General features: G+C 48.8%; 1 protein-coding gene across 3 annotated transcripts in view; it reads right to left on the bottom strand.

Annotated features, from left to right (window-relative positions):
- SLCO5A1 (solute carrier organic anion transporter family member 5A1) overlaps positions 1 to 5,349 on the bottom strand; it is a 110,428-nt gene extending 105,079 nt beyond the window's left edge. For 2 of the 3 annotated variants that reach the window (XM_080938638.1, XM_080938640.1), the window contains exons 1-2: positions 5,157 to 5,349; positions 2,259 to 3,592 (exon numbers count right to left, since the gene is read on the bottom strand). In XM_080938638.1, the coding sequence (XP_080794764.1) occupies positions 2,259 to 3,174 (916 nt within the window). In that variant the 5' untranslated portion in view covers positions 3,175 to 3,592; positions 5,157 to 5,349. Of the gene's footprint in view, positions 1 to 2,258; positions 3,593 to 4,810; positions 4,946 to 5,156 lie in introns of those variants that run through there. The other variant, XM_080938639.1, reaches the window with a different exon arrangement.
- Between the last annotated feature and the right edge of the window lie 8,854 nt (positions 5,350 to 14,203).

The following is a 14,203-nucleotide window of genomic DNA, read 5'->3' as shown; positions in this document are numbered from 1 at the left end:
GACTACATGCCTAATGAATCCTGGCCAGCCCAGTTTATACTGTGAGCCTCTTTCTAAGAAAAAAAAATATTTTTGATTACTAAAATTCATTTAATGTAAGTCATAATTATGGTGGGGTTTCCTTAAAAATCATATTGTAAGTCACTCATCAAATAATAATTACTTCAAACAAAGTCAAAAGGTATATTTCACACACACACACACACACACACACACACACACACACACACACGAGAACACACACACGAATACACACACAGATACAGACAGGTTGAGGCACTGTTCTGTGTTATGAATGCTACAATAGTAAGTGGTCAAATGTAATTATATTAATAAGTGACCTTTGAGTGACCTCTCTAATTTTAACATTGGTAATTATAAAAGAATTTGGCTGGCAACTGAAATTTGAATTTGGAAAGACATTGGATGATTAGGTAATGGTTCTTAACTTTCTTACCATGTGCGTGGCTCTGGCAGTATGGGGAAAAGTGCAGTTACTTGTTTCCTGTGTGTTTATCTACTTCCTGGTAGTTCTGGAGAGCAATTCCAGGGCGTCTTCCACATCTCAGCTATGCTTCAATCCCAGAATGCCCTGTTTCTGGGCACGGTGAGTCTTAGTGTCACCTACACACTTAGCTTAGCTGTCCGTGTCAAATATGCACACATATATTGGGGAGATGCTGGTAAGCTCCCCACATCAAATATGAACATATCTGGGGATGCTTGTGAGCATGACAAAGTGAAGTTTTGTTGTTAGAGACAGTATCTCACCATGTAGCCCTGGTTGGCCTAGCACTGACTGTGTAGCCCAAGATGACCTTAAACTCACAGCAATCTTACCTCACCAACTGCTGGAATTACACCATACACAGCTGATAAATGAGGAATTATTAAGTCTAGTGAGTGGTATGTTGGCATTTATTTTACTATCTTTTAGCTTCCCACATTAAGTGTTAGAAGACTTACAGATGGAGGTGGGGTAATTAGTCTCCTCCATCCATTGGAGGGCGAGGAATCTTGTAGGTATATTTAACAATGAAGTTAAGTTAGAAAGTCTCTGAGGGCAGTGAGTGAACTGAAGACTAAGTATGGCCCTCCTACACTGACAATCTTCTCCACTCTCTTGGAAAACCCCATTCTGACATCAAGGAACCAATCTACACATCGCTAAAAGGTCACTAAATAAAAATAAAAGCGTTTATGCTGGCCTGCTAGACAAGCCTTAGTGAGTTCTAAGCCAGGAACTCAGTCTAAGGAAGAGGAGAGAGAGAGAGAGAGAGAGAGAGAGAGAGAGAGAGAGAGAGAGAACCAATAAACAACACCCAATGTTGTTCTGTGGTGTATGCACAGATGTTCACACACACACACACACACACACACACACACTGCCTTTATGTGTTTTAAGTGTTTGTGTGGACTCCAGCAGAACACAGAACACTTAGCCGGCAAAACTCTGAACCTTACCAGGGGTTCAAAACCATCTTTTGGTGAACTTTTTGAAGGAGCGGTTACCAACTACAGAGAGATGCTGACAATCACCAAAGTCACTTCCAGGAAGTCAGCTAGCCCTGTCCCCTCATGGGTACCCTGAACCTATCCTAGACACCTCTGTCTGCAGATGCTCTTAAATGAAAGTCAAAGAACGAAACCCCAGAGCCTGTACTCTTCACAAGACAGTAATGAGCTCTCACAAACTCCAGTCAGTAAGGTCTTCCAAGCCCAGTGAGAACAGCCTTCATCGTGGGCAGACATAACTGGCTCATCTGCTGTTTCTTCGGCTTTGTTGGTGCTGGGTAATGCAGACATGTTCTGAATACAGTTATGAAAGCGACCCAGCATATGTGGTCTGGCTACCCCATCATCTGCTTTTGGAGATGAGAAACGGGGGTAGCAATAAAAATTCATGACTCAAAACTGCTAGTGAGCGTTCCCTCTTTTCTGGTCCTTTCTAGGGAGGAAAGCTTAGGAGATAAACTTGACAAATAGAGATTTCCCAGACATGGACAGCAAGAGGGAAAAGCCCTGTCCTATCCTGTTGTTCAGCCTTTGTATTGGGCGGGAAAGATAACTGAAATTTATCTGAAGATTAGTTCAACAAACTCTTCATCCCAAACTGAAAACATGCCACACCAAAAACGGAACTCAGAAAGGAGTGAGCCAGAATGCTTCATATACCTGAAAATATAAAAGATCGTATTTAGGGAAGAAAAAAAGTGTCACTGTGAGCCAACTCCATGCCTGAGAACAGCAAGCCTTACCTAGGTACAAGGATGCATTGTCTTTCTTGACGTTGTCATCCAAATAGGTTGGTCCCAGGGTGTAAATCGGTGTGGAACCCATTCCGATGAGGACCTGCGCACAAACGAATAAAGCCACGTAGATCCAGTGACTATTTCCTCCCGAGTCCTTGGGACAGGGAGGAGGCTCCAAGATGGCCGTGGAGTTGCCGTTCTGACAAAGGCCATCGTTGGAGGCCGAAGCGTTCAGCTCTTGGATTTGATAGGGAGGCGAGATGAAATGAGGTAAAGAGAAGAGCGCAGCCCCAATGGCGATAAGAAGTCCACCCACCGCCAGCCACAGGGGCCTTCGCCCACGGCCACCAAAGTAACTGACAAACACCACCACCACCAGGTTCCCTATGTCAAAGCAGCTGACCAGCAGCCCGGACTCAGAACTCTTCAGGCTATAGCGCCTTTCGATGGTGGTGATGACACTGCTCAGGTACCCAGAGACCATTAACGCCTGGATGAAAGTCAGAAAACACATGCACACCAGGAAGCAGCGAGAATCCGTAAGGACCACGTAAAGACACCTTCTCTCTTGGAGTGTGGCCAAAGTGGAAGATACCGACACAGTTTTGCTGGGGTCCATCCTGTGGTTACAGTCCATGAGCTCCGTTGTAGTACCTGCCGAAGGGGATGGAGCAGAAGAGCTCGGGACTATCAAGTTCCGTCCTAGATGCGTCTCCTGGGGACCTGAAGCTTCAGGGCAGTCCAAGGCCAGTTTCCCATCCGCATTCCCAGCACCGAGGTTCTGCCGGCAGGAGGAGCTGTGCAGGACCGGTAAACTCTTGGACCTGAAGGACTCTGACTCGCACTTCTCTTGGACAGCTCCCACCGAGCAAGGTGCCTCTAGCTGCTCTGGGGCTCGGGACTGCACAGCCCCTTCGTCCATGGCTCTTAAAATGTGGTCGCTGATCCCATACAAGGCCTCCCGCACTTTTCATCCACCTGCACGAGGGGCTAATGCCGGGCCCACTCAATCGTCCCCTCTTGAGACCCGGACTGGGGATGGCAGAGCCTGGAAGCAGACCATCTCAACAGCAGGGAGGTGCCCAGAGCGTCCTGAGTCGAGGCGCAACAGAAAGCTTTCGCCACCTTGTACCGAGGGAGGTATAGGTCCGCGCTTGGTGTCCACCTCCTGGGGATGGTAGCTCGAGGTAGGCGCTTTGCGCGTCCGGCGCTCATCCCCTCCGCCGCCGCCTCTCACACGGTGTCCAGAAGCAGTGCAGGGGTCACTTAGCGCAACTGTCCGACCAACATCCCACCTTACGGTCCCGGGGGTGTGCGGTGCCCACCGCGAGGCTGCCGACCTGTAAAGCAGAGAATGGATCGTCAGAGAAGAATGCCTGCAGTTGGGGCTGGCATCCCGGTGTCCCGGGGCTAGAGTGCTAAGTAACCCCCTGGTCCCCAGAGGGACTGAGGTGCTACCCAGGAGCTGAACCTTGCTGAAGGAACCCGCAGAGACTGCAGCCTCAAGTCCCGGAACAATGAGCAGCGGCGGTCCGCCGAGAGTCTCGCTCATTGTCTGCGGCGGACCTGCCCCCGCCCCGCCCCTTTTGCCTTAAACTGTGCGTTTGCTTTTATATGTTAATAATTATCAACCTGGCAGCTCTGACTCAGAAGGCAGTGTCTTTTATTCGTGTGAACTAATTGCAACCTTTTGGTACTCCTACTCCTTGACTCAAAATAGAAGATTCCCAGAAGAACAAAGGAAAGTTTTTTTTTTCCCTTTTACAAGCACACAATACATTCCTGGTCTCAAATTTTAAAATACATTTTTGTAAAGCGGTAGAAAGAAAACTACAGCGTAGACATGTGTGTGCACACTTGTACGCTGGCACGTGTGCGCGACGGGATGTGGATGCGTCTGCTCCATCAAACACCTACTTATCCAAAGCCAAAGGCAGCGCGCGGGGGTGGGGGGGCGGTCAACATGCTTGCGTGGTTATTCTCTACACTAAAAATAGCCCCTTGCCGGAAAGAACTATATTCAATTACAAGTAACGAGGGCATTCGAGGTTGTGGCCCACGTTAAGTCCCAGAGCGCAAGGTTGAGCGAAACCGAAATTCAATTTGCTTTGCAAAGGGTTGGGTGAAGCCACAAGCAAACAAAGGGACGCCGGAAAGCTGGTACAACGTGCGCGGGGAGCCCACCGTAGCAGCTCGGCCCGGAGGTGTGCTGTGTGGCAAGCACACCCCGAGAGCCTGGGGTGTGCGAAGGCCTGAAGTACACACACACACACACACACACACACACACACACACACACACACACACACCACGAGTTCACGTTGGAACTGCTTGTGCGATCCAGCACTTGGTTTGAATTCAGCGAGCGCTAGCACAGGTGCGCCCCCCCCCCCGCTGTAAACCCCACCCCTAATCTTGGGGAGCCATACACCCCTCCCGCTCCCGCGGCGAAGTGCATCAGATGGCAAGCTTTGGGGTTCCGCTGCGTCGGGTTTCCTTCTGAGCTTTTGTGATGCTGCTTCGAAAAGAAAAAGGATGAGAGAGGCCGAGGAACTGACCGAGGGGTGGCGGCCACCGCATCTCCCGGGATTGTTCCGGACCGGACTCGCTCGCAGATCCCGGGTCTTGGGCTCCGCCCGCTCACCCCTGAGCCTTCCCGGGGAACTCCACCCGTGGCTGCGCGCCGAGCTGGGGAATCCCGGCGTCGGAGCCCCTGGCTGGGGAAGCAGCCGCATCGCGGCGCAGACTCGGAACCAACGCGGAATCCCAGGGACACCCCCTGCGTGCACACGCCCTCACACACACTCACGCACACACACACACGCACACACGCAGCCCGTGGGAGGACTGAACCGCCCGGGACAGCTCGCCCCTCTGCTGGTAGCACAAGCTTTCGCAACTCACTAGCGAGGGTGACGGCCGATCTGCCGGGCTGGGAGAGGAGCGGTCGCCGCAGGACGCCGCGGTGCGGGAAGCGGGGCCAGGCGCCGGGGGGCGGGGGGGGCGGGGGTGGCGGTCTCGGTCCCGCCGCCGAGGGTTCAGAGAGCGAGACTGCGAGTCGGGCTGGCTGACTCTTCCCCCAACCTCTGGCCTGTCACCCAAGCCTCCTCTCCCCAGACACAAGCACACGGAGACGCGCCGGGACCGGAGCAGCAGAGGGCGCAGGCGCGCGGGCAGCCACCCAGCCCAGCCCTCAGGCAACCAGCCACCGGGCTGTCCTTCATCTGTACAGTGGGAAGACGACCCGCACTGAAGCCCCAAGGGTGCAAGTGTCTTAAAGACTCACCAACTTGGATAGCGAGGCCACTTCATGTAAAGTACTTCTATTGGTTTCTACCCTAGTCACTACACACGTCTTTTCTACCACAGTAGTTTCTGGGGACCAAAGTGGAGCAAGATCCCTGATGTTAGGGAAACTTTCTTGTCCTCCCCCTCCCCAAGGATCCACGTAAAAAGGATTCTAGACAGTGCTTTCTATACAGCGTGCTACTGCAGAACTTGACACACGTTAACCTTCCTGCCCTGAGCAGGAAGGGCGCTTGCCACGGCACCGAGGTGTGGCACTGAAGTCAGTCCGTTTGCTCATAGCTGAGAAACCGGAGACATGGGGCAGCGGTCCGAACTGCAAGAGTGACAGAGAACAGGACACAGGGGTTTCGTGACTTGTGTGTTGTCAGTCCCGAGGGGCCACGACGTTCTGCCTTTCTTACCAGAGATAGCTTTGTCAATGGTGGTAGACTGTAGTGAGCACAGACAAGCTAGGTGGGGATAATGTCATGTGATGGGGTGGGAGGTGGGAAACAAGTTGAGAAGGCGGAAGTGGCCAGCCCAGTTAGGCGGATGCAGAGGGCGGGGCGGGGGGACCCCGGATCTCACACTTGAGTGATGAACGGAGTCTAATCAAAACAGGAGAGGAGAAACGCACTGCTTCGTCTCATTTTACGACGACTAAGTTTGAAATCCCACTAGACCTTCCAGGGGCGCACGCCCCATTAGCTACTGCATATAAGATGTTCAGGAGGTTTAGACTAAGCGTGTAGAGTAGCAGTTATTAGTCGCGAAGACGGCACGAGAGAGGACTAGCGAATTGGACAGATTCCAAACTGAGAGGAGGCGAAGGCTAAAGTCGGGGCCCTGAATACAGTAAGATCAGAGAGGAAGAAGAGGAGGAGGAAGAGGGGAAAAAAGAAAGAATAAGACTAGAAGCAGGAACCAGAGAAGTGCAGAAAAGTAGAGGAGAAAATGGGTGTTACTAAGGCCAGAGACTTAGATGTGAAGGAAGGGAACAGAAGGCGAAGGCCCTGCATTCAGTACTAGCATACTGGCTGTGCCAACGAGACTTTATCTCGGGGGTGGGGGGAAGGAGAGGAGAAGGGCTGGGATGGATCTGGAGACCCACTTCCGAGGACTTGGGTTTGAGTCCCAGAACCCACATGGAGGGTTACAATCTTCTCTAACTCTGGCCCCCGAGGACCTGACAGCATCTTCTGTCCAGGGGTACTGCATGGAGGTTCTTGTGATCCTTACTCTCCACTCTCTTCCCTCTCACTGGATGGTTTCTCAGATTTGGGGCTCTTGAGGATCCCACATCAGTCAAACAACCGCCTAGTCTTGAAAGAGGGGGGGGGGAGACACCTACAAGCCCAGGTGTGCCCTCCCCCACACTGAGACGGCACAAATGTGGCAGTGGCTGGTGTGACTAATCATTATTTCCTCCTTCCCTGTTATTGTTCATTCAAACCTGTGGTCACGTATCCCCAACAGACGGTGTGACCCCCCACCACCACCACCGCCCATATTAGACTCTAATTCCCTCTGCTGATAACGCAACAAAACTATGTGGTTACTTCCTGTACATAACTGGTTTCCAGAGTTCATTCTGGATCCAAACAATTGGTCCACATCCTCACGTCTGCCTCTGAGCTCCTGCCTCCCATTCTCTCAGCCTTGACTCCAGACATCAGCTGCTCCGTAGCAAATTTGATCTCTCGAATCAGGTGCCAGGGTTTCCCTACTAAAAGCTAAACAGTCATGTTCCTGGAACCCACTGTGTTTAGTCATGGTCAATTACCAGACTCAAACTAGAAATGATCCTAAGAGCCTACGGGATTGTGTTATTGCTTAGCCACTAACGTAAAGTCATAAACTATAGGCAGAATTTTAAAGGGTTCAATTAGCTGCTCACATAACAAGCGTCCCGGATGGAATGCTCCCTTTACTGCTTCTCTGATGGTCCATGTGCAGTAGACATTACAGTGGGGGACAACATGAGGGACATGTCATAACTGAAAGAGAGAAAGAGGAGGAGCAGGAGGAAAAGGGAGAGAGAGGAGAGCCTCTTTCAGTACCTTTCTATACTACAGACCACAGTGATACAGTATTTCATCTTCCCTAAAACCTCTATGGCCTCTAGATATTGCCACCAAATAAGAATTACTTACATCAGACTTGTCATGATTTAACCACCTCACAGGACTGGACCTCTTAGCTGGGGAAAAAAATCTTTAACACATGAACCTTTTATGAGAACACTTCAGATCTAAACCGACACCAACTCGGCCTTCATAGACCCCAATCTTCAGCTTAACAGAAGCGTTCTGCTACACTCTGGCCTTTTTCATTCTGTATGTGGTTACTTTGTTTGATTCCTTGGAAGAATAGGAAACTCTTCAACATTTAAAGTTTACTTAGTTTCTTCTAAGTCACTTGGAAACTGTAGCAGGCTCCCAGACCATTCAGGCTGGTAAAACTCAACATGTAGATAACACATCCTACCATCCCCCCCCACCACCCCCGAAAAAAGCCTAATCCATCAGTATGTTTCTAGGAAAGTCTCAAAGTGTACTAACCTCGTTAGCTTCTGCAGCTCTTCTTCTGGCTAAGGGTTCTTGTTAGTTGAAGAACATCAAACCAGAACACAGTTAAAAGCACACCCTGAAAAAGGCTTTGCACTACACCAGGATCCCTAACACGCAGTGCAAATCCCAGGCCAGCTGATAAAGACTTTCTATGGACTTAAGCCCATTTCCGAGCAGTCCCCTTGGGTGAATACCCCACCACAGGAACAACCAGACCATCACTAATCTGCCCATTTGACAAAGGGCCCAGCATGAGGAAAGAGGGAGGCCTCTCCCTTTCCTTCCAGCCGTTCAGCACTGCTTTGGGGGAGGGGGGCGACTTCTCAGACAGGAGAACTTAATTAGATCCACACACCTCTTGGTATGTCCATGGGGCCGCTTCCAGAAACACTTGCCTGAAGAGGAAAGACTATCATTAACACAGCCCGCCGCCATCACATGGGCTGGAAGCATGGACCAAACAGAAAGTTAAACATCGGCATCCGTCTCTTTGCTTCCCGACAGTGGATGAAATGTGGCCAGCTGCCTCAGATGTCTGTCACCATGGTTCCACTGCTGAGATGGGACAGTGAGCCCCAGTGAGCCCTTAAGTCACTTCTCATTGCTTTTGCTAACAACAGCAACAAAGTGACTGATACACGTGCTCTTATCACTAAGTACTGGCTGTTTATTAAGTAACGTATATCTACATATATGCATACATGCATATATACATGAATGAATATACACATGGAATAATAGGTGCTCCAGCACTGGGAAGTAGAGGCAGGTGGCCCAACTCTTCAGACTCATTCTCAGCTGCATAACAGGTGTACTGGCTGGGTTTGTGTCATCTGAGAGAAAGGAGCCTCAGCTGAGGAAAAGCCTCCATGAGATCCAGCTGGAAAGCATTTTCTCAACTAGTGATCAAGGGCGGAGGGCCCCGCCCAATGTGGGTGGAGTCATCCCTGCGCTAGAGGTCCTGGATTCTATAACAAAGTAGACTGAGCAAGCCATGAAAAGCAAGCCAGTAAGCAGCACCCCTCCACTACTTTTGCATCAGCTCCTGCCTTTGGGTTCTAGACCTGCTTTGAGTTCCCGTCCTGACTTCCTCCAATGATGGAGTATGACCTGGATAAACTTTTCTCCACAACTTGATTTTTGGTCCTGGAGTAGAAGCAATAGAAACTCCAATGAAGACAGCAAGTGAGAAACCAGCCTGGGCTGCGTGAGATTCTGACTTTGAGTGAAAAACGCACCGTATTCCCTACTAATTAGTAATTAGCACCATCCCCCTAGGTCTGGGAAGCCCAGAAAGGCAGGGCAGACCCAGGAGGGAAGAGGTTGGGAGAGAGAGGTTGGGCTATGCCCACAGATTATAGCCCCGAGTACCCTTTGTCCAGGCTGCTTCTCAGCACACTTGATGCCAACAATCTTGAGGGCTGACCAAGTCTCGACAGTCCATTGTCAAACAGCAGTCTTCCTCGGTAGAGACGATATCTTGGTGTTGTATGGATGCATCGCCTGTCAATTTAAAGGGGGCGGGGACTGGGATTTCCAAACTAAAAAAGTCATTGTGAGAGTGTTAGCTCACACTAGACCTAAGGTGGTTTAGACCTAGGGACAGTCTGACACATGCTCCGAGAAGGGATTAAAAAAAAAAAAAAAAAAAAACACATGCATTTTGCCCCCGGGGTCCATGCCTGCTTCACTCTCTGCTTGCTTGCATTTTGTCTATCAGGTCTCTTTTCAGCCACCAAACCCAGACAATATTGTTGAGGCCAAGAAGTACATGCTGACAGGAGCCTGATATAGGTGTCCTCTGAGAGGCTCTGCCAGATCATGACAAATACAGAGTTGGATGCTCACAGTCAAACATTGAGCTGAGAATGGGGTCCCCAATGGAGAAGATAGAGAAAGGAGTAAAGGAGCTGAAGGGGTTTGCTACCCCATAAAAACAACAATACCGACCAACCAGAGCTCCCAGGGACTAAACCACTATCCAAAAAGTACAAATGGATGGACCCATGGCTCCAGCTGTATATGTAGCAGAGGATGGCCTTGTTGGGCATCAATGGGAAGAGAAGCCCTGGTCCTGCCCCAGTGTGAATGTCAGGGTCGGTAGGAGAGTGTGGATGGGTGGGTGGGGAACATCCTTATAGAAGTAGGGGAGGGGGAATGGGATAGGGGGTTATGAAGAGGAAACTGGAAAAGGGGGTAACATTTGAAATGTAAATAAAATATATCCAAAAGAAAAAAGTCGTTAGAAAAGCTGGTCCACTCGTGAGTAGCTGGGCAGCGGTGACGCACACCTGTAGTCCACCACTCAGGAGACAGAGGGGGTGGAGCTCTGCACTCGAGGCCAGCCTGGTCTACAGAGAGTTCCAGGAAAGCCAGAGCTACGCGGAGAAGCCCTGTCTCAAAAAACAAAAAGGAAGAGAAATTTAGAGTCTTCCCTTTAAGTGACGGAAACCCATCCAAGCTTTCTATCCAGAGTAAGGGACTGGGACAGGCAGGAGTTTATGAAGATTAATTTCTCACGAAAGAACAGGAAGGAGAGGAGTGAAGGACATCGTGGGTAGAGGAGAGAGCCCGTTTCTATTCCAGGCTCCTTTATCAGGTGTCGGGTCATCTGTGCTAGTCGGCTTCCCATGCCTTCGACAAATAGTCAAGGCAATGATCTAGTATAACGGGGGGGGGGGGGGGGGGGCGTGTTTTGGCTCTTTAGCCATGTGGGGTGCTCTAGAAGAGCATCCAGTGTTTTGATTCACTAACTCACCTCTCCAGCCCCAAAATTTAATGGCCACGGTTCCCTTGGACACCCCTCCCACACACAAACAACTAAAAGTGGATTTGATCTGACACTTTATTTTGAATTCCTACAGAATACAAGTCTACCCCAAATTCTGATTATTTCAATCTCTGATCACACTTTTTAAAAATTATGTCACAAAATCTAAAGCTCTACTGAAAGACTCCAGTACACTTCTGGAAAACTGTGGTAGTATTAAAGCAACCTTGAACATTCCAAATGTTCTATTTCAGAAGGCGCCGCCCACCTCAGGTTGAAGACATTTTTAAATGGCTGCTTTTAATTAATCCTCTTGGTGTCACACACCAGGACAGGGGCTTTGTTTGGTTACATTGCTGTTTGGCTTTTGTTTGTTTTGTTGTTTCAGTTCCTGATGAAATAGAGCCTCATTATGAAGACCAGGGTGGTCTTGAACTTAGGATCCTCTTCCTTCCCACATGCTGAGGTCACAAGCATAGGCAGCCGTATCCTGGTTGACAAATGGTATTAAGGTTAGTCCCCAGCTTTTTTTTTCCAGGAAAAGCCAGAACCCCTAATGAGCAAAACACACAACCCCACTACCACTTTGGATGCTACTGTAGTTCTTGCAACCAGCAACTTTCCAGCGGTCTCTGGGTGATGGATCTTCCAAACCCCAGTGACTCACTGCCTAGATGCAGAACCTCTCATAAATCCTGCTTTGAACAGACCTCCTTGCCAACACTCAAGAGGTAGAGACAAGCAGATCTCCATGAGTCTGAGGTCAGCTTAGTCTATATTGAGTTCCAGGTCAGCCAGCGTTCTAAAAAAACAAAATCATAGAACCAGAAAATTTACCATTCCACCCCTGTTTGGTTTAGTTGGCTTGTTTCTGAGATTCTAATGGTCAAAAAATTAAGTTTTAATTTATAAACTGCATTGCATATTTTTAGACAATGTTTGGAGCTTGTACACTTTTTCTTGCCAAGACAAAACTGGACAAAATCCACAACATAAGTCAAAGTTCGGACACAGTATTGCTTTCAGAATATGAAACAGATGAGAAAGAAACAGTCAAGATTACCCATAGTGAATACTTTTCTCCCAGTATTAAAGATTGCACCCAGGGCCTCAAGCATGCTGGGTAAATGCTCCAACCACTGAGGTACGTTCTTTTCTGCCCCATCATGCTCACAGGAAGTACTATGTTTATGTTTATGTTTATGTTTATGTTTATGTTTGTGTTTGTGTTTGTGTCTGTGTTTATGTTTATACTTAGGAAGAAATCAGAAAGAATGAAGGCCATCTTAAGCACACACTGACTTGAATAATTTGGAGGCCATTTTGCAAACGTGGACTTGCCGTTGATTCTTGTAAACCATCCTCTTAGCTCAGCGAAGAATCCATGATGGTCCGTTGCTCACTGAATCTTGGGGATGGATGTTCAAAATATAGAGTGAGGGGTGAGGTTCAAAGTCATGGACTAAGGGAAAGAGGAGAAAGGGTGGAGCTGTACACACATCTGTCACGAAGAACACCGGCTGCTGTTCCAGAAGCCCCAGGTTCACAAGCATCTGTAACTCTGGTTCCACAAATCCGGTGCCCTCTCCTGGCCCCCAAAAGCACCAGGCACACAAATTGGGCACAGATGTACATTCGGGCAAAGCACGCACACATATTTTTTTTAAAGTTAAAAATGAGAAAAGAAGCCAGGCATGGGAGCATAGCTAAAACAAACCCTTCCTTCCTCAAGTTGCTTTTGTCTGGTCCTCTACCCTCCCAACCCCCAAAACCCCACCCTCCCACCTCCCCACCCCCCTTCTCACCCCCTCACCCCACCTGCACAGCACTGAGGAAAGCAACTATGTATAGGTAATTACTAGTAAGGCACACTCGGTGAGTTGCTGACCAAAGACGCGTGCTTTAAGATCCTATCGTGGAAGGTGCACTATTTATATTCAATTTTCACTCTGCTGTGGCACAGCAGTTAAGCCAGGGGAGCAGTTTTGAGACAAAAGAAACAAGAGGGGTTATGCTCAGCGTAAAAGACGACTGTGTTGATGCACATGTCAAGGTCAACCTAGACTGAAAGCTTCTAAATACAGCTGCTCTATTTTAGGTAAAACAGCCCACTCTGTCGCCATAGCTTTATGTAAAGTATGCCCCACATTTATTCTTAAAGCTCGACTATTTAAGTGAGTTCGAGTCAGTAGCACCCTGAAAACTTCGCTTTCTTCTCACTGGCTCCAATAAGTCCTGGCATCTTTCTTTGGATTCCCATGGTTGGGAGTTATCTGGAGGTAAGTGTTTGTGTGTGGTGTGTGTGTGTGTGTGTGTGTGCTGTGTGTCTTTCTGCGTGTTTGTGTGTGTGTTGTGTGTGTGTATGTTGTACATATTCTATTGTGTGTGTGGTGTGTGTGTGGTGTATGAGTTTGTGTGTGTGGTGTGTATGTTGTATTAGTGTGTTGTATGTGTTTTATTTGTGTGTGTTGTGTGTATTGTGTGTACTGTGTGTGTTGTATGTCTGTGTTGTATGTTTTGTGTGTGCTGTGTATGTGTTGTGTGTTGTATGTCTGTGTTGTGTGTACTGGGTGTGTGTTGTGTGTGTTGTAAGTGTGTGTTGTGTGTGTGTTGTGTATATGTTGTATTTTTGTGTGTTGTGTATGTGTGTATATGTGTGTTTGTTGTGTTGTATGTGTGTTTTGGTGTGTGTAGTGCATGTGTGTGGTGTGTGTAGGTGCATGTGTGTGGTGTGTGTGTGTGAGTAGTATGTGTGGTGAGTGTGTGTGTGTAAGTGGTGAGTATGTGTGGTGAATGTGTGTGTGTGTGTGAGTGTGTATCTAAACCCAAGATCTTCCACATGCCAAGCAAATGCTCTATTGCTCTATTCCTGAGCTATGGTATCAGTCCCTTAAGATTTTTTTTAATCTAATTTTTTTTTTCTGGAGAAAGAGAAAGAGGTGGTAGGCACACACACACACACACACACACACACATACACACACGCCCCAGTACACATGTGGCAGTCAGAAGACAACTTTTGAGGTCAGTCCCACCTTTCACCATGCTCTTGTCCCTCTTGCTTTGCTGTGGCTTCCAGGTCAGTGAGCTTCTGAGCAGTCCCTCATCCCCACTCCCTCCCTCCCTAAGGACGCTGCTACCACAGCTGGGCTTTAGTGTGGGTCACTGGGTGTGCACAACACTGACCCTCTAAACCATCTATCCGCCCACAAAGTCCTTGTATGAGAAGTCTTTCATATACAGCTGCCCCTTGGTACTCAGGAAGGCTGGTTCGGGACACACAGTCGAAGCATCGGTCCCCACCCCCAACTAGTAGATCATTG

The sequence above is a fragment of the Micromys minutus genome, assembly GCF_963924665.1.
Source record: "Micromys minutus genome assembly, chromosome: 26".
Classification (NCBI taxonomy): Eukaryota; Metazoa; Chordata; class Mammalia; order Rodentia; family Muridae; genus Micromys; species Micromys minutus.
Note: the sequence above shows the minus strand (reverse complement) of the source record. Positions and strands in the feature narration are given on the sequence as shown.